General features: G+C 31.0%; 1 protein-coding gene across 1 annotated transcript; it reads right to left on the reverse strand.

The window, feature by feature from the left end:
- Positions 1-3,127: 3,127 nt before the first annotated feature.
- LOC134693392 (nitric oxide synthase, inducible-like) lies at positions 3,128-27,787 on the reverse strand. Its single transcript, XM_063554186.1, has 25 exons — positions 27,206-27,787; positions 25,350-25,483; positions 23,002-23,164; positions 22,560-22,651; positions 21,467-21,608; positions 18,683-18,822; positions 17,621-17,795; positions 16,507-16,608; positions 15,844-16,038; positions 15,224-15,312; positions 13,215-13,359; positions 12,576-12,683; positions 12,221-12,270; positions 11,409-11,673; positions 10,786-10,930; positions 10,333-10,411; positions 9,718-9,923; positions 9,097-9,266; positions 8,031-8,241; positions 7,550-7,631; positions 6,772-6,899; positions 5,721-5,878; positions 4,489-4,680; positions 4,045-4,130; positions 3,128-3,601 (listed from the first exon to the last, which is right to left on the reverse strand). The coding sequence occupies exons 1-24, from the start codon at positions 27,734-27,736 to the stop codon at positions 4,071-4,073; spliced, it is 3,762 nt and encodes a 1,253-aa protein (XP_063410256.1). The 5' UTR covers positions 27,737-27,787; the 3' UTR covers positions 3,128-3,601; positions 4,045-4,070.
- Between the last annotated feature and the right edge of the window lie 31 nt (positions 27,788-27,818).

Raw genomic sequence — 27,818 nt, forward strand, 5'->3', positions numbered from 1 at the left:
CATTAACATTATTTACAGTATAAAACATTTCTACGTCTATTTAAAATAAGATTACAGGCTTTGGCACAACTACGAATCATACGAATCATATTATTATCTGTAAATAAAAACACTAATTTCTGTTTATCATCATAAGATATAAAATCACTATTAAAATGTGTTGCTTCATCAAATAATGTTTTTCTAAAATCATCATACAAAGGACACGATAAAATAACATGGGCTTCATCTTCTAAAACATTCGTACAATTATCACATACTCGATCTTTTAAAATTAATTTTTCAAATCTCCCCGTTTCTATTCTTAGTGGTGCTACACCACATCGAAATTTGGCAAAAGAACTCCTATGCGAAAATGGCATTGGAATTTTATAATAAGTTTCCGTTTCAAAACTGTTCTTAAATAGATTATATGTGCGAAGTTTGATACCACCTTTACCAGATAAAGCTTTCTCTGATTGTAAATTGCCTTGCCACTGTTCGACATATTTACTAAACATTTTAGACATAACAGTATTGACAACTGAGGTACTATCAACGTCATCTGATCCTTTAGGCAATTTAAATTCACGGGAAATCATAAAACAAACAAACTCTGATGAAAACACTAGTACTAATCAGGTCAAATTAGAAAATAATGAGGTAATAGTTCATCAACAACCTGTCATAGAATACCCGACTGATAGCAATCAACAAAGTTTTGCACGGTTAATTGTTGAAAATTATTGCAGACCATTTGTGTATCATTACAGATTATGTTGATAGTACCTCAGTTGTCAATACTGTTATGTCTAAAATGTTTAGTAAATATGTCGAACAGTGGCAAGGCAATTTACAATCAGAGAAAGCTTTATCTGGTAAAGGTGGTATCAAACTTCGCACATATAATCTATTTAAGAACAGTTTTGAAACGGAAACTTATTATAAAATTCCAATGCCATTTTCGCAAAGGAGTTCTTTTGCCAAATTTCGATGTGGTGTAGCACCACTAAGAATAGAAACGGGGAGATTTGAAAAATTAATTTTAAAAGATCGAGTATGTGATAATTGTACGAATGTTTTAGAAGATGAAGCCCATGTTATTTTATCGTGTCCTTTGTATGATGATTTTAGAAAAACATTATTTGATGAAGCAACACATTTTAATAGTGATTTTATATCTTATGATGATAAACAGAAATTAGTGTTTTTATTTACAGATAATAATATGATTCGTATGATTCGTAGTTGTGCCAAAGCCTGTAATCTTATTTTAAATAGACGTAGAAATGTTTTATACTGTAAATAATGTTAATGTCAATATGTTTTATAATAGATGCATTCTTTATATAATTTTTAATGCTATAGTCTCTTGTAATTCTGTACAGAATGGCTCTCTTTTTATATTTATATAATTTTTACATTTAATGTATGTGTATTATATATTATTGAGAGATGAGACTTAAATAAAATATTGAATTGAATTGAAAAGTCAATAAATAATTAAGCAAAATAAGGAGAGAAAAAAAAACAAACAAAAACAATAACTCTGCCAACGCCGGTCCCAAGGGGGTCTTCCGGTCAACTTTTTGCCCTTTTATAGTAATATATTTATTTTGTGCTTTATGTCATATTATTTGTCATTTAATTGTCTTTAAGAGACAATTTACAGACTTTGACCGGGCTTTTTACATTTTTGTGAATTTTCATTCAAAGTTGAAAAATTCACTTCAATATTTGTCTACAAGGGGGCCTTCCGTCAACTTTTTGCCTTTTTATAGTAATAAATTTATTTTGTGCTTTATATCATATTATTTGTCAATTAATTGTCTTTCAGAAACAATTTACAGACTTTGATCGGGTTATAAGCTTTTTTGTGAATTTAAGTTTTAATGTTCAAAAATGTGTTGCCAGAGTCACACTTAGAAAGTCTACCGGTCAACTTTCGATATAAGAACATAATCAGATATATATTTTTTTAAATTTTATCTTATAGACCATTATGTTAGCTTTCAAATTCAGTTTTATTTATTAATTTAGCTTTAGTGGTTCCAAAGATATCAGTTATAATACACTCATTTTTCTCTTCCGCGTTTTTCATTTCCGCGTTTTAGACCTTCCCGTCATATTGAGTGTAGTGTTACAAAGTATTGAACGGAACGGATATGTGAGCTCTGCGCCGGAGATTGTTATATAGTAACACACTAATATTTTATACATTGTCAGACAGTTCCTTGTCAGTAACTTTCCGGAAATTCTCGGAAAATGACGGAAACACTGGTTGTAATTGTGGTAGCTAAGAAAAGAGTATAATTTTCATACATACATGAATAACAAGTGCGCTCATCTGAGCGCAGGCTAAATTAATATGCATATATGCGTTCGAGAACAAAACATATGGTAGAACTAACAACCATGTGACCTCAACGAAACATACACGTGGTGTACGCTCTTTAAAAGTTTATAGATTTTTCTTGAGAGGAGAGAGAGAGAGAGAGAGCTCTGACTGTTAAGGACATCACATTATATGTTGGAGTTGATTCATTGATATTTTAGGACTTTTAGAGCTTGCTATTAAGGGTTGTGGTTTACGGTACATTGTTGAAAGTCAAACTGTTGACAAATTTATTTTGCTATGTACCTAAGAAAAGTGTTACGGAAATATTTGTTGAACAAACTTACGAACTAATGTACGAATATTGTGAATCCCTAGCGTGGGAGTATAAAACTACTTTTAAAAGTCGTATTCAAAACAATTTAAACAAGACATCAATGAGATAAATTTCTGAATGAAAAGCGCAAGGTGTTGACCCCCAAAAAGTGGGAATATAAACAAACTATACGGAGCTGATGATAAACCACAGAGAAATGAAGACAAAAATAAAACCGGAAAAGGAAGGAATCAGAGCTATGAATAAAACAGATACATTCCTTAATTTCAAATGATTTCCAAAATGTACTTTTTCATAAAACAATGTCTGTATTTGCATGCCAATGCTGAAATACTAGCAAACAGCCCAAAATCAAGGTGTCGACCCAGTGGTAGGTACAATATCATCAACGCTCTCAACACTTTACTTTACCAGGAGCTTTCGACAATTAATGACTCGTCGGTGATGCTTCAGTATTAAATACAACAATTTTATGATAAAGTGTAGAAAATTTATTTCATCATTATAAATAAAAATGTATAGTATACGACAAATGTAAAACACACACAAACACATTAACTTGCAGTTTAAGAATCTACAGGACTGCGGGTTATATTATGCTTTGCAAGCGGAAATGATGTTTAACCAATTACGTCATTGGTTGAATTTCCATTACTTCGCAATGTTTGTAGGAATTGAGGCATTTTTGTGTACTTTTTAAGAATATAACCCACATTCGTATAGATTCTAAAATAGTAAAAATTCATTTGAATATAAAAAGTGCAAATATATATCACATGTAAATATAAAAAAAATATATATCACAGTTTGAAAGGCAACAAATAATATTTCTCTCATGTTTTAAACAAATAAAAAAAGGTATATCACAGTTTGAATAACAACAAATAAAACAACAATTAAATTCAGTAGTTTCTGTACAACAATCGTCCACATATGGCACATTGAAAGTCCTGTAACGAAAATATACTGGTAATAATCATTTTATAAATGGATAACGATTTCAAATACATGCATCTCTATATTTTTTTCTTGTTTTTTTTTTTAAGTCTAAGAATCTAATTTCGATTCTAGTGATAGCAGTAATAATAAGTATTATAGGAACTGCCTTCTTACTTCAATGTGTTGATTTGTTCAACATTTTAAATACACTGCAATATCTGTCCCTTCTTCTTTTTTTTATATATATCTACATGGTCTCGCAATTTTATATGATACGTATGTTTGATTATAAATGTGTAGAATTATTTTTTGTATAAATACACTAACATGTCATTACATTTTCCTTAATCGACAAGAGGAAGTTGTTTACCTTATTAATATGACACTTTATAAGATCAATCATTATGAAATGTGACGTTATCAAAACAACAGAAATATAATGTCAGACACTCACAAAGTATATAACCCGTTCATAAATCTCTATCTTTTCTTCAATCGGACAGCTAGACCGAATATATCTTCATGTAGTCTGTTTTCTTCCTGTAATTACAAAATATACAATTTGTTAAGTGATTATTGGTATAACACGCGGAGGAGAATATACTTTCATGAAAACAAAAACGTACATGTACAAGTTAACCTAAACCTTTCCAGCCCCGAGGTACAGAAAACTTCGACATAACTGCTGTTCTTCAGCTCAAAACCTTATTTAATAAAAAAAAAAAAAAATATATGAGTTAACTTTTTCAAAAATTGAAAATCTAAGAAAAACAATTATGACGTTGAATATTTAGTGAGTTTATTTTTTTTTTTATTTTTACAATACATAACACGAAGTGAGAGGGACAAAAACCTTATAACCACGAACACACAATTATAGAAATACATATGTTCTCACTTTCATTGTATCCATGTACTGATCCACCTGAGAATCAGATAACCTGCCTATTGTTTGAATAACATATCGTAGCATCTGTTTAACGTCGGACGCCATCTGAATACTGCCACAAATATAGAAATGGCCATTTTCTTTCACAACCAATCTGAATACATCTGTCGCGTTTCTTTGGATCAAATCTTGAACATATGTCTGAAAAATACATATTAATACAACGTTACTAGACCAAAAGTTAGATGTACAATGTTATTATTAAAAAAAAAGAATGCCAACATTGAAAAAAAAACGTAAGGTAACCCCAATTTCTTTGAATGATCTTGCCAATCCTTCTTATTCGGGATAAATGATGATTTACATTATATTTCTTAGACCAAGAAAAATCATAATGTACGTACTCACTATTTGTATTTCTATTCATTTGTATATCAGGTTATTAAACCGTCGACAGTCTTTTGACATCTAGATTCTCGCTTAACTATATCAATTGTTCATTTACAAACAAGGTTTCGAAAATCAGAAGTACGTCTTCAAGAAACTAAATAATTTCATTCTGAATAGGTGTTTGTTAAAACCGTAAAAATTGAGTTTTGAACACCGATAAATTAATTGTGCCTTTTAAGGAAAAGGAAAATTTGGACCCCTTATGAAAATATGCAATCAATGTATAAACCTTATTTCATATCTTTAAGCTGATATCCTATAAAATTTCCTTAAAAACGCTTTGAGATATGTAAATAAAATTATCCCTGTAAAACTTTCATATCTTAAACATATACATCATATGTGCAATAATCTGTATAAGTCAGGAATAAAACAAATTTTTTTTCAAATCGTTTCGTTGGTTTATAATGTATAACAATTGAGGTTTGCTGGGTTATTTTAGTTTCCCTTTTAAACTTACCTTGTAGTTTGATATTATTTATTGTACTGTACTCATCAGAGATACCTGGCTTAAAGTTTAATCCACCATTTTCTACATGAGAAAAATGCCTGTACCAAGTCAGGAATGTGACAGCTTGTGTCCATTCGTTTGATGTGTTTCAGCTTTTGTTTTTTCCATTTAATTAGGGAGTTCCGTTTTGAATTTTCGTCGGAATTTAGTATTTTAGTGATTTTCCTTTTTTCTTCTAAAAGAGACTTATCTGTGACACTCAAATAAAAAAACCCAGAAACTAAAACAATGGAAACATGGTATAAAGCCTTACAGCTAATAATAGTACTATAATGCATACCTTTTTCATTCCTTGCTCACGAGAATATGCAAAGTAACATCTGGTCAAAATGCCCTCGTTTTCACGTTGCTGTAGCTCATTTTTGAATATATTGTCTGCTATCGTGTGTCGACAACCAAAATATAAATAAGATTCACCAAAGGAGATCCTTTGTCTATCTGAAAATATATAAACGTATTTATCACGAGATATTTGGATTTGTTATTGGGTTTTTTAATGCTTAATTAATATATTTCTCGTTTCAGACATCTTCCTATTATTTTTAAACCCAATTCATCAGGCAAAGTTGACCTTATGTGAATTAGGCTATTTTAGGTATATTTCGTCATAAAGCTCACCGTTTCGGTACATTATTGGCTTTCAAATATTCGGCACATTTTGAAATGGCAAGCAGATAATTTTTATTTGAATTTCGATGAATAGATCTGATCGAAAGAATAGCGAAACCACAAGAGGTGTACACTTTGACACGAGTACGATGTCATTTCAACAGGTGTTAAAAGCTGAAAGATTTGTTTCATTACCGAAAATTCCTTATGTTTAAAAAACAGTGGATGTACCCTAATCATTTCAATATCACAGAAAGGTGGTAACAGTATTTAAAAAGTATGTACTAAATTATTATATATTTACTATTTGTTAGTTCTAAAAATTTTACAAATAATCATTGCTGTTTTGTTTCATTCATTTTATTATATATCTGAAACATCACGTCATTAAATATTATAGATACTATTGATTCAGATATACTATATATCTACTTTGAGAATAAGTATAATCTGTCTTCAATGTTATTTTTAGTTTTATCATTAGTATTTCCTATTTGTCGGTTTATATCCAAGTAATCTTTCAATTACTTAATCATGATATTCCAAATGTTTGGCTTTTCAACAAGCATACTTAAGCTTTTAGCATTCAAAACAACGATTTTAAAAAGAAAATCATTTTCAAATAAAAACAGAAATAATCAAAATCCATGGTATCATCGATATATATATATAAATAACAGAAAACATATTTTTCATTAGAATAATTAAATTATAATACATACTTCGAGATGCTTGTTCAATGTTAATTTTTCGTTGCATCCAGAAACTTCTAAATGGTGCTATGCCTGTACCAGGACCAACCATTATAATTGGAACTTTCGTTTCACTTGGAAGTTGAAACAGTGGTGCCCTGCATTAAATACAAACACTGTTAATGGTTTCAAGAGCTAATATGATCATATGTAAAGTTCAAACATATCAAACGATTAGAAAACAACTGTTATATTCGAACTAAATAGATGCATTTCTTTTTGTAGAAAATGATAAAATAAACCTGATTTAGGTATCAAAATTTTTGTGTGTGGTACATGTGGAAATCTGACGATATTAATTATTACAACAAATTTCGTTCGTTATGAAACCTTTTTTTTACGATCATCATGTATATCCGAAAAAAAACATGATATTGATATTCAAATACACGTTTATATACCAAAATCAGAACACACAACACATTTTTATGAAAAAGCTTTCACCAGATACCAGTAAGACCAAAACATCACAGATGATTTGATAGCGTTCTTCACCAAATGTTTTTTTCAATCAATAATCATGCATATCTTTCAGATGATTCATTTAATCAGTTCCCTTAAATAGTTTTGTTATACTGACTTTTTGACTCGTATCTATTTGTCTGTGGTAGTTGTGTGGTATCAATTTTCATAAGTCATTTTCAATATCTAACCAGTCACAATTTCATTGTGTAGTAAACCTGTCTGTATTTCAAATAAGCTTTACATTCCTCTGATATATCTTATAAATTAGTCATGATATACTCACGATCTGACTGAACAGTATATATCTTGTCCGACAGGTAAAGTGTTTAACCAATTACTGCAAACACCTTTATGCTGTCTTCCATCTGCAATGACAACAGCTAAAATTGATTATTTGCTACCAAATGATTTAAAAGAGTTATGCCAGCTCTGAAGAAGACAGATGTCTAATTGGGTTATTGAAATATTGTAAAATTCATAAAACGTTTCAAGATTATGTTGTTTCGATTGATAAAGTAAATATTAAAATCAGACTATGTTAACACTTTATGCTCTATTGTTTGACATGCTACAAGTTTGAGTCCATTATCAAAAAAGTTGGGTACACTTTAAAGATAAAGATACTGATAATCTACAGGTTTGGTCCTTGTGAATTTAAAAAAAAACAGAGTTAAAACAGTATATCCCCGTTTTAAACAACTAGGGTAAATGTATTAATGGCTAAATGCGTAGAAAAAACAACAACACATTTGCTAGTTCCTCACCTGGTGTCTGATATTCTACAACGGCGACTGTAACATGGACTTCGCCTGGTGCTGCATCCAATGCAGAACTTATACTGTAATAACGAGGTAGAAGGAGTGGTAGCTGTGATATGAGGAAGGCAGGTGTAACCTGAAGCGATGGATAATCTCTCAGTAGGTCGAGGATATTTGGCATTCCATGACTTTTCCAGTCTTCATAGGCGCTTGTGTTCTACAATTATAAAACAAAATTGTCATATATGATTAACAAAACATGTCTTTGTAAGCCCTGTATCAACAGTCGAACAGTGAACCGTGACTCAATGATATACTATCGCCGACCATAAGCAAAAAGTAATAACAAAAGAAGTTACTACTCAAACATTCTTTAAGGCGCAACCAGCACTTAATGTATGTAACCATGCTTAATCGTAATTGATTTTACAGTGGAACCTTAATATGACGGCTTGAGCTTTGGATTTTGATATTTAATAAGGGACTTTCAGTTATGAATCTTTCTGTTTTTTTAATTATTTCACTTTTGAATATTTTTTTTATCTGGAGTATTGGGATATTTAATTCGACAAAACGACTAAACATATCAATATTAACTTAACGAAGATGCTTATGTGTTAAATAGATTTTCTATTTCGAACAAAAAACTACGTGTTTAAAGGTGATAAAGATTACATACAAAAATTGGCAAGTTAATCGTAACATCTATAGCGACCTTGTTCCATAAAAGTGTGTCTATAGACCTATTCATTTATAAATCCAATAAATATAATTTGAAAGAGAGTGCATACTTTTTTTTCAAATTCAGAAGCAAATCATTGCTTTGATTAAGCCATAGTTTAGTTTTTACTGCTCATACTGCTAAGTTATCTGATTAAAACACTATTAATTTACTAATATGTAATATTTGTCATTGTTTTGAAGCAGCAACGGTTACATACGTTCATTGACCCATAATAGTTGTTTACTTTCAATGTTTAAACAAGTAAAATAATGTAGAATGCTTTCTTTTCTTCAATCAAATGATGAGCTTTCAGTGTAATATATATACTCTGTGTGAATAATGTATCACCTCTGCAATGCGTTTGATTCGTTGCTTGTCCTCTTGTCTTGCTGCTAGGCCAGAGAGAATGCTAAGAAACTCCTGAGATGGAGGTGTCGTGATGTCGAGATAGCTACTCAGCAAGTCCTTTAATGAACATGGCGGAAATCGGCCATAATCATCCCAATAGTTTTGATTTCCTACTAAGTGATGTTTAAATATTTAAATCATTTAAATAACAATGAGAAGCCGGGTTGTGTTTTCTGTTTCAAATGAAGTAAATAAACATAATTGACATTTTATCAAATCATACAATGTAAACATAACAGCTACATCAGAATAATGATTCAGCAGGACTTTCTTGCTTTAAATTCATCACGAACGCTCATACTAATATCAATACATTAATAAAAAGCCAATTTCGTACATATTGTTTCCAAATTTGATGAGTGACATTACTTAAATGGGACATGAAATATGAAAAGTGAGAAACGTTAAATACCTTGCACATAAGTATATTATTATTTGTGGTCTTCACGTTTGTCAAGATAATAAGAGGTTTACCGAAGTTTTGAAGAGAGAAAAATTCTCATCCTTTTTTTTTAGATACAATGAACAAAGTCTGGTTGGAAACTCTTTGAAAAAACTCACCCGTTTGATTGCCTTTATCATCTTCAGAGGTATTATATTGTAACTGTATTACATCACTAGTAGTTGTGACGTCCTTTAAATGTTTTATAATACCATTTACAATATCTGGATGATTGTTTGAGAACAACAGCACGTGGTCCCCTGGACTGTATCTCAAAGCATCGTTGTTATCTCTAATGTCTATCTTAGCTAGAATTGTCTGCGGACTTCAAATTAAATACACAGAAATGAAATTGTTTGTAAAATATTTTGTTTCGTATTCCATATTATGTCGAATTCTTATGTAATGTTTATGTAACACTCTTTTTTTCATTGGTTTAAAGTTACTATCAAAGACGGGTCGCTAGTAAAACTGCATTTGCGACAATCAAATCACCAATTGACGGTGGCAAAGAATTTTCATGATATTATTTCTGTAACTATAATTAAGCTGTTATATCTCAGATTTAAAAGTCATAAAAGTTAAACTTTTGAAATAATACATTTTATTCAATAAATTCGTCTCTTGATATTAAGCAAAGTAAAAATGACTCTAACTGTTTTTGCATTTAAAAAATAATAGATTATGATAAGTACAATGAGTCAACAAATAGAACAACTTAAACTTCCACTTACCTATAATGTCTGTCCCCTAGATTAACTCTATCTTTGAGTCTACATTTGGACACGTTCTTTCCATACACCTTGGACAGCTCTAAGGACAGAACAAAATTAAAGAGTTATGAACCTTATAAGATATTTAACCAAAGTTATATATCATTGATGCAGGGTATTCAGCAGTCATATATCATTTGGAAAATATGGCGGAACATACCTATATTTCTCAATGTGACCATCACAAATGCGAACTTTCAGCTTCAAAGATGATTCATATTTTTTAATAGTTCGACCCCCAAAAATCATTTAGTGTCAATTTAAGCATATTCGTATATTTATTATTCAACCATTAGCATGCGTTTATATATCTTGATTTTACTATGTCTTTAAAACCACATTACATGCGTTCATGTCTATTCTATTTGAGTGATTTTGATTGAGATACTAATTATAAAAAGATCATATTCAAACCTTGTGATAACGGCAAACGTTTGCTCCTTGGTATATCTATTACTCGGAATCTGTCAGGGCGCCATGTCATGTCTGATTTTGCCAAAACATCGGCGGCGTCATTTAAGCCCTGTTTGTTTCCAACTTTGAAATGATTGCACGAAACCTGAAAGAAAATTGAAATTCAGGGGAAATTCTTATTATATCTCTGATGCATGAAATTATACCTTCTGCTCCACGAATTGATCATGAATGACAATATTTATAGGTACCTTTATAATGAATCAACTTATATATCCATATGAATTACTGACTACTGTTGCTATGTAAACGATATGTTTCGAACAAGCGACAATTGAATATAACTTTAAGGAAGAAAATCATTGCTAAGTAAGTATTCACTTAGTACATTGTATATGTACGTCACTGAGTAGGAATGGCTATTCAAAGTTGCACATACGCATTTTTTTTCGGTTATTTACAATCTATCTACAAAGATAATTGGATTATACGATTCTTAATAATTCAATTTATATCTTCAAAATAAGGATGGTGTGTTTTTTTATATGGCATAAATTATTAAGTTTTTTTTAGTGATATCCTTTCTAGATTGCACTGACAATGTCATTTATCAATAAACGTACCTGGTAGACATTTTTTGCCCAGTCTCTAAAAGAAATTTCTTGGCCAGATAATTCATCACCTTCACCAATAGCATGAATTCTTGAGGCTCCCAAAGTTTCCATTGTTTTGTCAATAAAATGTCCGAATTCACAAAACTTCGGATATGCTCTGGAACCAAGACCAAAAACTGAAAATCTCAGATGTCCTAACCCAACATTTCTTCCGTTCATAGAATTACCATTTTGATAAGTGATATTCCGACTAGCCACAGCAGGATGCATGCCACTGTAAACAAAGTGTTTTTTATATGCATTGGTTTTGTTTAAATGATTCGCATAACTACCAGTGGGGTTTATTACAATTATATTCAGACCGAGAACTAAAACAATTTATTGATAACGAAGGCATTATATTTTTCTGTGGTTTCGATGTGAATGAACGACATTAAATAAAAAATAAAAAATTAGTCCTAAATATCTATGTTTCAAATATTACTCTATTTCTTTAGATGTTGCGGCGTATTTATATACCCCAATTAGCTTTAACGACTCTGTATATTTTTTTCTTGGTATTTGGTTAGTATCTGCTCATTGCTTAAAATATCAGAGAAAAAAAGATTATTCTAACCAGATCTAATGATTTTTATAGACGAGAAACTGTAAAAACTTGTTTAAATCTTCTAAGGATAATTCATTATATAAAAAGCGTTTGGATACGTTCCAATGAATGAAGACAATCTGAAATGTGTTTGGAATGACATATCCTAGTAACATTCATTAATACGTATGTGTGAATGGTTTTGGACATGAATTCTTTACGAATGATAGCTTACTTTTTTTGTGATGACCTGTCTTTAGCCGTTGGCAGTGCTTTAGCGAAAGTCTATAAAAACAAATGTTAAAAGTATTGAATTATATTTAAAAGAATTTATATTTTGCATACATTTTGAGATATTCAATAATGTTTGCTGTTATGGTTTATCAAAAATAATTGATTTGGTATACTTTAAAACAATGTATCACACTTATCAAAGGCATGACCATCCTTTTGTTACTTTTCTTCTTATGTCTATTTTACTCTGAGTGTATTATATTAGTGTTCAACAATAAATGTTATCAAGTATATTGAAATCAAAAATAATTATATAAGAAAAGAAAATTTTTATACACTTGTTTATCGATGATTACCTTTCCATTTTCTGGGGGATCCCCATTTCCAAATGTACTTGCAACGAACAATACCAACTGTTCTGATCTCAATTCTTCCAGTACATTGTAACTTTCCACTTTCAACATCTAAAAATGACATTTATTGAAAAGGTGGATGAATATTTCTTGCTTGTAAACAGTGTGTGTACATACGTCTCTTCAAAGCCAGACTATTATAATGACATGTTGTATATGTGTGTCATAATTTCTGCAAGTTTAACTGGAGGCGTCAGTTGTTACAGTTTTGTGTACTTCGTTTCACTATTCGCTGTTTATTCGATTTCTTTTATTGGTTTTTTTTTGTGTATACTCACACTCCAATTTGAAAACTTTTCTTTATGAAATACCCTGAACAAGTTGCCTGTATTTATGTGAAACTTTAAAAAATTTGAATAATACAAAGCGTTGCAAAGGGGGTCTATGATGTTTGGGTATATTCTACTTTAACACAAAGATAGAGTCGATGAGGGGAAACATATATTGATGGAAAACTAGACAAATAAAGTTATTCGGATAATAGCAGGGTTTTTTTCAAATATGTGCCGTAAATTATTAGTATGCATAAACTTCAAGTAAATAAAGGTAGCGATATAACTTATTTGGCATATATTTACGTACCCTAGAATTAAACGTTTGTCTGAATATTTTGTGCAAAGTAGTAGCAAACTTCTCTGCTTTACCCGTCTCTGTAGCAAACAAAATGGTACACTTTATTCTTTTGGAAAGGGCTTTCGTCATCAAAACTGTCCATGCAGACACAGCCCTAAAGGAACAAATATTGATAAATTTAACGACATGTGAATTCCAATATAAATTTACTCAGTACTATTTTGTGTCTGTTTGTTAGAAAATCCAAGCAGGATATAATGGCAGTAGGTTAAACAGAATGGTTTAAAACTGTAAATAGATATCTTGTCAAAATGAAAAGGCATTTAGGCGCAGATATTCTAGTTTTCCAAAGAAACTCAAATATAAGCAGGCTTATAAATTTGTAAGCCAAATGATTGACTCTTTTACAAATAAATTATCATTGTGGTTAATACCAGATAGTTAAATTAACACATTTTATTATGAACTGTTAATTCTGTAGACAAACACAATGTAAATGCATAGTCTACCACAAGCACAGCTAGTTACCCTAAGGGAGTTGCTATTTGTTTTTATGGATGCTAGGATAAAATTTAAATATAGGCAGGACAGAAAGTTTGGGTAAATCAAAATGCAAGATGATCATTTTAGTTGCAAAAAAGATGACCAACTGGGCAAAAAAAGGTCAAGATTAACTAAAGGCAGGAATGAATGGAGTAAAAATAATAAATGCAGGAAAATATCTTTTTTATTCAACATAAACTTAGATTTATAGGATTATTGATGCTCCATATATTGTCCCCAGGATGATTTTTAATGAACTACTGTATAATCAACTTTTTTTTTCGTTACGAACTTTTATCAATTACTGAGAAATTACTTTTATTTGTGGGAACCAATTTTCGTGGTTTCAGCAAAAGCAATATATTCAAAGGTCTTTAATTATTATTTAATTCAATTGAAAGAGAGAGAAAATCGGACGACGAATTTGAAGCCATGAAAAATTATGTTCTTGAAGATAATTAACGATTGTTTTTGTATTGATTCATAGGTCATTGCAAAATAAGGTGTTTCATTTTACCTACTTGTTCCTCTTTCTTTAAAGGCAACATTCATTAGATATTTAATGAAATAATTGCAAAGTAATCATTCGTGAAATTAAAAGTGATGACACTATGACATCAGAGATCAACAGATAAACGATCATCAAAAGTGAGTATTGGGCTATAAACATATCACTTAAAGAAAACGTGTTCTTATAAATAATTAACTGTACTTTGATATTGAGATGGTGGACATTGCAAAATAAGGTGTTCCTTTTCACTTACTTGTTCATCTTTCAATAATGACAAGGTTCATTAAATATTAAAAAAATTATAACTTTCGGATATCAGCTATGCTTACAAACAGTCACGATATTGCAAAGTACAAATTTTAAATGTTGTGTACGTGAGATAAGAATTGATGACACTAGTTAATTTGACACCAACAGATAATTATCACCAAAGGTTTTAATTGGGACAAAAACATGTGACTTAAAGAAAAAGTTACATAAACACGTTTTACAAATATACTTTGTTTTACACTATTCAATTCTTTTGAAATTGAATTTAGGTCTACAACATTTTTTTCGTATGAAACAGCAACGCTAGATATCTGCCTATTATCAATACAAACTGAAATTTTGGCTAGAATTGAATGGTTTAAAGTAGGAAAATTCAGGTTTCTATAAAGATTAGATCGGTAAATACCTGTCTAAAGTTTTGAATAAAGGTCATTGTGGTTTTGCTTATATTCGATGTTTTTTTCTAGATTCAATCAACAATGTCTGTATCCATGTAGTCAGACCTATATAGGGATCTTGCCAACTATATATCAATTAAGACAACAGTTGTAATATTTTATTGGACACTAAAATTCGAGGATCAAGCCAATCCACGAAAACCACGAAAATTGGTACCCCACGAAGAAACGTACCGATACTATCACAGAAGGTTTTTTTATGTTCCCTTGAGAGCCCTTTCTCACAATTCTGTTACCTTGCAATAGTCTTGAACCTTAGTTTCTGTTTACGTTGCTTTGTTCTGTTTCCATTATTCTTCAAACCGTAAGTTTTCCATAATTCATCCTGTTGGAGAGTTTAAAATATTAATCCAATAGAAATGAAGACGAAGAAACATCTAACTCAAAATCTGCGTTTTATCGTTACATTATTAGAATTCAAAGCGTACAAGCAAGAGAATAACCTTAAGGTGAGATTTTGAATTTGTATGACGTGATGTATTTGCCATGACGTGAATGCGTCAAGATCAGTCATGAAACTATGCGCAATTTTATTTAATTCATAACTTTCCCTTATACCAAGCATTTTTACTTTTGCTTTGTATTAGATATGAAATTATTTTTTCTATCAATTTCTCGGAGCCTAAGAAATTCATTTATGTGTACCGTACCGTAATAAAAGACCCACTTCCAAATCATCACAGTATTTCACGGGTTACGTTTTTGATGGTATCTCAAAGTGTTAACAAAGCAAAAACACTCTATCGTGTAAATGCTATTCAAGAATTTGTCTAAATTCAAATCATATAAAAATGATTATGTGATAATGAGATTAAACCGCAATTTTCAAAACAATTTGAATATTAATTATTCATACCTGGTATTCGTATGATGGCTTAAGCTTGAACAAGGTCATCTCTTGATGAAAAACAGGCGTCAAACTGCCACTGATTGGTGGCACTAACCACACCCAGTCTGCAGGGCATCCTCCACGTTGTCTGTACTCTTGGTGCATAAAGGTCATAAATTGCTCTGATGCTGTGTGTTGGTCAACTAGGGTGCAACCGATTGTCTTTAATTAAAATAATATAATGAATAATGAATGTATTCCTGCTGTGTAAAATATATTTCTCAATTGAATTATTATGGATGAAGAATACCAATTGTATTCCAATACCACTGAAATATTACACATATTGTTTAGCGGCCAGCTGAAGCCCGTCTCCGTGTACGGGATTTTCTCGCTGTTTTGAAGACAAAATGGGGGCTCGGTTGCTTTCTGCCCTTTCTTTGGGTTGGTGTCTCTATATTCCCTTTTTCCATTCTCAATTCAGTATGTAAGCTTCATGTGAACCAAATATTCGGTCGTTCCTGGTGTTGACAAATGTGTTTCCCCACTGGCTCTCGATTGAGTATGGTAAAGCACGAAGAGTGCCACAAAAAATATAATTAGAGTTGTGTGGGTGATACGTGGGTGATATGTGATCAACGTGTATTATTTATATAGTAACACGAGGTCATTATACATGTTATATTATACCTGAAAACTATGAAGAACTGCAATATTTGTCTCAACTGCAGCATTATCTTTCCATGCTGCCGGATTGCTTTTTGTGTCCAGTCCAAGCGTTTCTGCTATTTCCTAAAATATTTGAAGACAAATAACGCTATGTTCACTGCATATTGTACATTAAAAAAGTGTGTGTGCATTCATATTTGTGTTGTTGAGGCGACAACTCGATATTTTGCTAACAAAAAAAAAAGAAACAAATTAATTTGATATGCTAGATTTAATTTTTGCGAACATATCTAGTTGTAATATTGACAATAACAGAACTATCATTATTTGATCGCTTCCTTGATTTAAGATAGAAAGAGGAACCAAAGGGAGACACTAGGAACTGGACGGACAACAGTCTATAACACACTGTTCAAAAGGATAGATTATCAACTACTCCATAAAAACAAACGGAAATCTGAACAAGTAGTAAGACATTCCAAACCAGTTTAATCCACCATTTTCTTCATTAGAAAATACCTGTACTAAGTTAGGAATACAGTTCTTGTCCATTCGTTTTTTATTCGTTTTGTTATTTGATTTTGCCATGTGATTATGGACTTTAAGAATTGATTTTCCTTTAAGTTCAGTATTTTTGTGATTTTACTTTTTTCTATTCAATACCAGCACTTATATTGCTGCTTATGATTTATTAACTCAATAAAAGAAACATTAATCATAATTTCAGGAAAACTTCCTATTCAATGTGTTACATTTGTTACTATATATCGATTCTAACTATTCAATGTGGCATACAACCACAGTAACTACCACAAACGAAGCATCAGTGGTCCCAAAGATTAAAACACATAAAAAAAGAGTTTTCCATTTATCCCTATAATTGAATTGAAGAATTTCGTCTTTCAAAAATGAAACTCATTAAATATACAACGCTCATTTTTTATTTAAGCCAGACGCACATTTTGTCTACACAAGACTCATGATTGGCTCTCGAACTAAAAAGTTTGCGAACCAAATCAAATACGAAGTTGATAGGCCCTGTCGTTTATATTTACGAGTTATCCTATTTCAAAAAAAAACCCGACCATTTGACCAAGGGGTATGGAACTCTGATTGTAACTAAATAATATATTACCTCTATTAGATTATAACGTTGTTTATCACAGAAGTCTCTGCAAGCTATTTCAGTACTCATGTACCAACCATTGAATGGAGCGGCTGTGAATTCTAACCCACCACAATCGAATTTCATATTAGATACAGCCGGAACGCAAAACCATTTCAAACCAAGTTCATTGAATTTTGGATATCTGTAGGTGAAATTGAATGTTATTAAAAAAACTCATTCATCGGACATTTAAAAAAATCCCTTCAAAATGTTCAGATAAAAAGAAATAAAAAAAATGATTAACTAAAACTAATGTAATATAAAAAAAAGTGTGACTTTATAAAATGAATTATATTTCAATTATTTCAGATAAGGGTATTGGTATAAAATTATGTAAGTGTTTCATTTATAATGAATGAACGTTCATTCTCGTAAATCATTGTCTCCCCTGAAGATGAACTGACTGTCTATCAGCTTGTGTCGATAAAAAGAAAAATAAGAAACGTAGTATATTTATATGCGATTATAAGTTATATGTCAATAAAAAACGTACCCTAACGACAAAAATAACGAAAGTACTGGTACATATAGATTCTTACATTTATACCAGTGGATTATGTGATTTATCCAATCGAGGCGGCTCGGACTTTAAAATTGATAATTTAACTATCGAGATTGGATAAATCCGATAACCCACGAGTAACTATGTAAGAATCTGTTTCTCTAATGATTAAAAAGACATTTTCTTTTTTTGATAACCGAAAACCCCCTTCGAGTGCCTTTCACATTGCACGAAGTTGTCAATTTCATTAACACCTGTCATCAAATTTTGATTCATCCAGTTTGCTAAAAAGGCCATGACCCATAAAATCATCCAATGATCTTTTGAGATCACTAGCAGCCACACGTTGATTAAATTTTTTTATACAAAGGGTTCGGAAAGGGATTAATTTCCAAAGAATTAGAGAAAAGGCAATATACACTTTTAACAAATAGACAAGTGTCTAAACAAGATGCCAAGCTCTGTCATTAATGTGTTTTACTGTTGTTTTAAGAGCTATGTGTTATCAATTACAGAATAAGAATTACTTTGGGTGTTTTATTGGAACCTGCAATATCAATTCTGAAGGTATTTCAAACCACTCGGGAGCACCTCCATTTGCCTGTACAATTATTGGAAGAACATCGAATCTACCGTTTCGTCCTCTCCAACCCATCTTTATAACGGTCTGAAATTTAATTGAAAACAAATAATTGCATTATCTCAAATTTTACAAGAGGGTTGAATATATCATAGAGTGTAAGACATGTAACAGCTATCTTCTATCGTGTTACCCGTGTTGAACCTTAGTATACTAAATGTAGCAATGTCAATTCATGTTGTGCTAACACTCATTTCCTGAGAAGACATATTTTTTAATCATTGCGTACAAATCGCCTTAGTTGTCATTATATTTAAAACACCGATTTCTACACTAAATAATATAAGTTTTTATTATCATTTTACATCTTCCTATATATTGCATATAAATGTATGTGTGATCTTTTTAATCGTTTTGTATGATACATTTTAACAATTATAATCCACTATTTTTCTACATAAGAAACTGCATCTATTATGGAACAAGGAATTCGGCAGTTGTTATCCATTCTTTTGATGTGCTTGGGCTTTTGATTTTGCCATTTAATTAGGGACTTTCCGTTTTGATGTTTCCTCGGCGTTCAGTTCTTTTACTTTTTATTATTATTATCCTATAAAATATCATTCAAACCTACGTTTTCCAGGTCCATGAATATTGAGAAAAAAGATACATGAAAACTTTTCAAATGCGGTCAATAAGGTATATGTTTTACATTTTATTGCCACAAAAAGGAATACCTTGGCTAAATTGCGATATGTATGATGTTAAAAAAATTCTCGCATGATTGTATAAATGCTCTAATGTCTAAGCTATTAAAGGTGGTTTAAGAAAGTTGGTGCCTGATTCTGTCTATGTCTGTAGAGTTATTTTTAGTATTTAATAGATGTTTCAGGTTGCACATGTTTTTCATGTGGGTTATTCTGTGAGGTTTGGGATGGAAAGAATAAACTTAGTAATCAGACCAATTAAAAAGTTCAGCTTACATTCATTGAGTTATGCTTTGATTCGGAATTAAACATTTAGCAGATAAAGGAGTTTGTTTTGTATAGTGATGTGTCGAATATCAAAATGTTTGAAGAGATGATAGCGACTTAACATAATCTTATATGGTATATACTAGAAATTGTATTTAATGAAAATATAAAAAGAAAAAGAGATTTTTTAAGCAATGCTTTTTTTTATCGAAAACACCTACCGAACATTGTCGAACAATTATGACGAACAGATAGACAGAGAGAAAGAGTGTTCTGCCGTAACTGATTATTCCTGAATGTTTCCCGGTCTCTATTTATATTTTTTAAGATTTAAATTTCTTTTTTTTTTTCGTGTGCATGATTCTTATATCAATGTTGCATCAGAATTTTTTACAGATTTAAAAATTTAATGCACATTAAATCGGAAGGTTCATAATAATCACAATGAACAACATTCGCAAAGGTAAGGTAGTACATTCATTTATCTTTGTACTTTACAGGTAGCTTGTAAGATAAACTATCGGAGACCACTTAGACATCATTGCAAATATGCGGAAGTGATACCTACTTTACAACTTACTTTTAAACAAAACCTTGAGATACTATTTAAATTCACTTGATAACCTAAAGATAATCTTTTTTAAAGTTTTAAATATGGGACAAACAGTAATAGATATAGTCATTCGAATCAATATCAATCAGATATGATTATTTGAATAACCTAACACATATATCATTTGCACAGTTAACAAATCATCAACCGGATTTTAAACTTTGATTTAAAAGACTTTACGTAAAGATAACAAAAAGTGTAAACTTATTTATTTTATCTTTAAGATTGAAATAATCTAATGCACAACTGTTGCGTTATCGACAGCTGGCAAATAATTCCTGCTTGAAAGTCAACTGAAATTCCAGGTTTAATTCCTGTACTTTTTTGTCACAAGATACCTTTGAGGTGAATAAAAACAATAACATTTCAATTTTAACAACGATTAGTGCAACGAACATCTGAATTTAGTTAAAGAAAAAGAAAAAAACCTCTTACAGTTTTTTCGACATCGATTTGAAGATTGTAATGTGAAAGTAAATGGTTTATCGTGAGAATAATTACAACACATTCACTCTTCACATTTTCAATTGAAACATAGTTAGTTACAAGTGTATCTTTTTCCTAAAATATTTGAAAACTATTTGTAGCTTTTTATATATGTTTTTCAATATTGCTATTATTAAATTGAAGTTTACTGAAACAAAATTTCGGAAAGATTTTTTTAACACCATAAAAACAACATTTACGGGACTCTTAACCCTTTCAAATAAAACAAAAATTGTCTATATATTATTACTAGAATATTTGAAAATCATTTATAGTTATTTGGATATAATACAATTAAAGGCATTGTATGAGGTCAATACAATGTTGTATTGGCATAAGAGAGGCATATGAACTGAGAACGATACGTTTCTGAAGGTCGATATAACATCAAAAACTACGATTGTTAAATTATTCAATCATAAAATATTGCCTGAACAATGTCAACTTTGCAATTTCTAGAATATATGTTTAGTAACATGCTAGATACCTGTGCAATATACTCTTCTTGAATTGTAACAACTAAACACATCAGTATTAGCAGGCGATCTGAGTTATACATATGGTCATGTGATCAAGTTTTAGCTAATCACAAATCCTTAAAAATATTTAATTAATTATCAAAGTATATTGTCATTTTAACACAGAACTACTTTCTTACCTCAGTAAAATCAACATTAATCGGATCTCCTATAACAGAGCCATCAGCCTGTTTATATCCGGCATAGCTAATTAACTGTTGGTTCCATACACGGTAGTCATGGTTTTCATCTGTTCTTTGTTTAAATACAGTGATCGCGGACCTTAAACATGTAAGTTTAGATGATATTGTATAAAATTGATAAATAATGTTGTGGAGTACAAATGGCCAATAGTGTTCAATAGACTACTCACTTTGTTGCAATAAATCGCTAAATGTGTCGAAATAGTTAACAAAAGTACCGGGATTATAATTGATTATACCAAATGCGCGGTTCGTCTACATAATATTCCTCAGTGACACTCAGATCCAAATAGTAATAAAGCCAAAACGAGTACAAAGTTGAACAGCATTGATGACCCAAAATTCATCTAGGGTTATCTATTCATGGGATAAAAAAATCCTTATTTTTCCGAAAAAAATAGTTTTGTAATAAGAAAATTTAAAAATGACCATATTATTGACATTCATGTCAACACTGAGGTGCTGACAACTGATATGGTGCTACCTTCAGAGACGAAACATCCACCAGCAGTGTCATCGACCAAGTGGTGTTAATAGTTATCAAAGGTACCAGGATTATAATTTGATACGCCAGACGCTGGTTTCGAATTCATAATATTCATCAGTGACGCTCAGTGTAAAATAGTTATAAAGCGACACAAGTACAAAGTTGAAGAGCATTCTAGGAAAGATGTGTAACCAAAAAAACGACCTCCACTGTAAATTCAAAAATTTCTTTCCAAGTATTAACTCAAAAGACTTATTTTTCAAGTTACTTTCAGAAAAAATAGTGTTGTATGCTCTATGGTCAGGTTGTTGTCGCTTTGACACATTCCTCATTTCCTTTCTCAATTTGAAGTAAAGTTTTATAGAACGAGTATATAAACAACTGATTTACCGTTTGAAGCTTATTTCTACGTACTATATTTTGTATTGATATTGTCATTTTCCACAAGCTAACTTAAGCTTATTTCTGGCTTTTTCACTCTTTTTCTGAAGCATTGTTTTGGTATTGACAATAGTTTCTTTTCAATGTAGTATGCATGATTACCTGATTTTACCGTTGTTAGTTGCATACTTGATATGCTGACAGACAGCTTCAAACATTCCTCGTCCTGTATTTTCCTTGCGAGCATCAAAGATCTATTTTCCGGTAAAAATAAAAGAGTAGATGGACTGATACGACATATCATAGATAAATAAAAACACGTAAAGTAACAACAATTATATAAGACTACAGACTATAATTGATGGTTGTTTAACGCTCAACGGTAAATTAAATGCATATGCAAGACGATATGTTCCACATGTGTTATCAAAGCAAATTTTAAATGACAAAATTCTGTGTTTTTTTATTTTTCATTTACTTTAATAAAATTCAACATTAAAACATTGATAACCTTGTCGTATCTGTTTATGATTCTTAAATGATTTAAATTTATACATTTTTCTATTATTGTTTATGTGTTTATACTTAGTCCGTTTGTACTCACTTGTAGATTTGCCCATTGTATCCTTCCAATACACCTTGGTGCATTTCTCCATGCTTGCTTTGATCCAAACTCTAGCTCATCAACACTCAACTCATATGTTCCTGTTCTATTTACAGACGACACAACATTGTCCCATCTTTTTCTATGATCAGGTGAGTCATGGCTATAACAAAATACATGTAGTGAATTATATGGCGGAAAATTTTTTGAGTGTATTGAAATCAAAAAGTATAATATTCACCAAAGGGTGCAGATCAAAGTAACGAGTATATAAAATAAAATCAATAATAGCGACCAATTTGGACTGAACAATACCGGACTCCATCACAAAACAGGCTTGAAACATCAACAAACAACATATTGTCCAGATAGTCTAAGTTGACAAAGGAGCAACATGTGTTAGAGTTTAACTTTTAAAAAACAATCCCATTTGCCTCTCTAGTCTATATTTAGTAAACGTAAAAATAAACACAATAAAAGCAGGCACACACTAGCAAGTGATCGATTGATTGATCGATTCATGTATAACGACACTATCAACACTATACTGCTATTTCGGTTCTGTTTTATTTGTGAAGGAAGCTGGAATGTCCATAGAGAGGAAAAGTGACAGTCTTATTCAACTAAGATTTGATTTGCATTTACCTGTCACATGTGGGATTCGAGCTCAGTACCTCAGTATGGCAGGCTAGTAATACAGTAGTTCGACTACTCATAAAAAAGAAGATGTGGTATGATTTCAAATTGTCCACAAGTGACCAAAATGATACAGACATTAACAAATATAGGTCACCGTATGGCCTTCAACAATGGGCAAAGCCCATACAGCATGGTCAGTTATACAAGGCCCCGATATAACAATGTAAACAATTCAAACAAGAAAACTGACGGCCTTATTTGTATAAAAAATGAACGAAAAACAAATATGTAACACAAAAACAAACCACACCCACTGAATTACAGGCTCCTGACTTGGGACAGGCACATACATCAATGATGTGGTGGGGTTAAACATGTTAGCGGGATCCCAACCATCCCCTAAAATGGGACAGTGGTATAACAGTTCAACATAAGAACGAACTATAAAAATCAGTTGAAAAAGGCTTAACTTATCGGGGCCTTTTATAGCTGACTATGCCGTATGGGCTTTGTTCATTGTTGAAGGCCGTACGGTGACCTATATTTGTTAATGTTTGTGTCATTTTGGTCTTTTGTGGATAGTTGTCTCATTGGCAATCAAATCACATCTTCTTTATATTAACTCAACAGATGGACAAACATAGACCACTCAGCCACCGATGCTACTAACAAGAATATAAAACACAGTGCATAAATAAAAAAAGTTAAAATAATCGTTCTTGCTCTTACTCGTTATCGTTTTATAGGCCTTTTGCTTTAGATGAGACGAAAATAGTTGGAAAAAAAGAAGAACAATCTGTAAAAGTATTTCAACAATGAAATCGAAATTAATATTAAAATGCTGCAAGCCTTTGATTATCGTATTTAGAAAAAGAAAAAAACATCAGCAAAGAACCCGACTAGATAGCACAATTTGGTAACGGCACTCATTGTTGTAAGATTCAAAGTTTGACGTGCGCATAAATGGCTCATATTTACTTGTCTAACCCAAATATCATTACACTAAAAACAGCCAATAGAATATAGCCAGGGCAAATAACAAAATGAAATATATATAAAATTTACAAAAAACATATTGATAAAATGTATTATTTGAATTGTATCATTATAAAATATATATTCAACCTGTATTTAATATATAATACAGCAAATAGGAATATTTCTCGAATTCTATTATATCCATAATCTTGATCAATTATAATGGTTCTATACCCGTTTGAATGGTTTTACACTAGTAATTTTGGGGCCCTTTATAGCTTGTTGTTCGGTGTGAGCCAAGGCTCCGTGTTGAAGGCCGTACTTTAACCTATAATGGTTTAATTTTTAAATTGTTATTTGGATGGAGAGTTGTCTCATTGGCACTCACACCACATCTTCCTATATCTATTTACACAATAATTATCAAAAGAAAAAGAAAAAAATGATTGCCTTTGTATTTTTGACAGATTCCTCGAATCCATTCTCAATTCAATAAAATACATTTATTGTTTTCAAAGTGAAAATAATAAAATGTACTAATTATATTCATTTATTCAATGGCAGTCAAAATATAAATAACAAAAAAATTATAAACATGTACTATTGAGCCTTTAAAATAAGACAAGTTATCTTTTCCAAAAATATGAAAATCATTTATTGTGCTTACCTTTAGTTTGTTGTTCATCAAAATTAGCAAAATGGATCATAAAATTGTATGCCGGATAAATTACCTTTTTAGGCTTGTGTAATACTGTTGAAAAAAGTCTTTCGCTTGTTCCAGTAATTCGTCTTTTGAACGATTGACATTTGGATTGGTAAGTGTTCCGTACAGCGATCCTAAGCACTGATGACCACATGATATGTTCTAAAATAAGAAAGTTTCAATTGAATCGAAAGAAGATAAATAATAGCTTAGGCATCGTAAGTTGGTGTATATGTTAACATTCGACAACTCTCACATCCAATGTAAATTAACAGTACTGATTATATTTCCCCGTTTAAATCTCGTGTCTTTTTTTTCATTTTCTCGTTTTGCTGTGTCATTGAAATTTACCTTTCGTTCATATTTGATAATATTAAACCTCCCTGTCCCAATATTATGTAATATAATCGACATGTGTGTCATTATGTAATCGAATAATTAGATATCCATTACCCAAAAAGAAAAGGTTTAACGGTTTGGTAAAGTTATCAGGGCACATATCTAGCTTCCTTCACGTACAGTCTATTGCATAGTGTTTTGTATTTTAAATCAGTTGTCATTTGTTCACTGATTTATACTAAACACACACTTGCATGGATCACTTAGGACAGGATTGAATTTATATAAGATGACACCATGTCATATTCTGGTATGTGAAGGAGGTAGGGGGATTTTTTGCTGATTGATTAAACGTTCATATGTTGCTACGAATAAATTTATTTTCATCTGTATCAGTGCAAAATATGCAATTTCGAAATCGTCTCACCCTCCCCTACCCTACAGCAGAAAATCAAATTGTCATATTTTCTAAAGGAAATCAATTAATTTCTAAATCGAAATATTTTTTATTGTTCACAATGGGAAAAAAAATACTTTTTTTAAGTTTGAGCAGCCAGGCCGCTTTTCTGAATTTGCTTTTCATCGAAATTTCAATCATAAGAATTGAAATTCGAAGACTTATGAATATTTGAATACTGAAATGCTATAAAATCTCTTTTGCTAAAGCATATAAATAGTAATTTTAATTAACTAATTTATGCATTTAAATGCATGTTTTAAACTTTGCCTATTTTCCTGAGAATTCATTTACGCAGATATCCATTACCACAAAAAAGAGGCGTACTATCCAAACTCATAAGTCAAAATTAAACAGACATTATAATGGAAAAAAGAAATTTAAAAATTAGAGAAATACTTACAACATTGCACAACAGACAACGTAAAAAAAATGACACTTGATCAACACGAACCTCCACATAAAATTCGGGGGTGATCTTAGTTGGAAAATTATTCGAAATATTCAAACAAATAGAAGTTAATCCAAAATTTCGTTACAATGATTAGCGAGAAAATTTCTAAATAATCAAATTTTAAAAAGTGTAAATGATTTCAAAAACAGGAACTATTAAAATTTGGACAAAAAAGATAAAGATTCTAACCAAAATTATCTTAAAGATAATTCTTGATTGTGTTTGTTTTGTTACCGTTTATCCCAAAAAATATGTGTGAAATATTTTTTTCTTCTAAAAGTTAATTTCTTTATTTTAGTACAATAAAGTGTCGAAAAAGAAAGATGACATCACATTTTAATCATTGAGGAAATCTTTACGGTCATATATACCCAAAACAATTCTAAAAATATCCTTTTTTAAAATGGATAATCATTTTGTCGTAATGAAAAACAATAAAAAAAAAAAACCTACTTTTAATCATTTACTTTTGGAAGAGAGTACAACCTTTATTAGAACAAATATTTGTTTTGGAACGAGAATGATTTAACCTGAGCCATATGCATGTTTTAATGACCAAATTAACTACTTCTGTTCAATTTGGTACGATAAGAATTTGTTAACACGCCAGTTTATCTATGGATTTGTTTCCTACCTCTATTACTTTACTCTGTAGTGTGTCTGTTAACACAGTGTCTTTATCTGAAAAGTTTTTGAGTTTTACTGGAGCGTTATTGACTGGTTGCTCCTTCTTCTGTTCTTTCTTACTTCTCTCTTTTTCTTTGATTTCGGTTCTTTTATCCTGTTTATGCGATGCATGATGTTCGCTAAGATCTGTTTTCTCGTACCCGTCATGTCGAACTATTCGATTGTTAATTCTGGTGTTTGGTACATGTGCAAATGAAGACACATGATTCATGGACATTCGATGGTCGTTCTCTGTACTACTGTACAATGGAGCCATGCCATGTTGTTTTCTAATGGCCGCTAATACTCTCTGGTCAAATGTTTCGTATCTATTTGTAGAGACTGTCAAGCCATTTCTTTGTCGTAAAATTCTTTGGTTCACTTGTGGTAAGTGGACAGGCACGTTTTCTTTTCTGCTTCTTGATTTGTCCTTGTTTTCGTAGTATCTCTCATCTTTCCGACCATGTTTTGAGAAATTTCTTCCACCTGTAAAATCCATTCTGGAATATATGTTGTTTAAAAGAAACAAATTTATTTTGTCTTCCTTTTTAATTCATTAAAATCATACCAAAGACATATGA

Source organism: Mytilus trossulus, chromosome 12, assembly GCF_036588685.1.
Source record: "Mytilus trossulus isolate FHL-02 chromosome 12, PNRI_Mtr1.1.1.hap1, whole genome shotgun sequence".
In the NCBI taxonomy this organism is placed as follows: Eukaryota; Metazoa; Mollusca; class Bivalvia; order Mytilida; family Mytilidae; genus Mytilus; species Mytilus trossulus.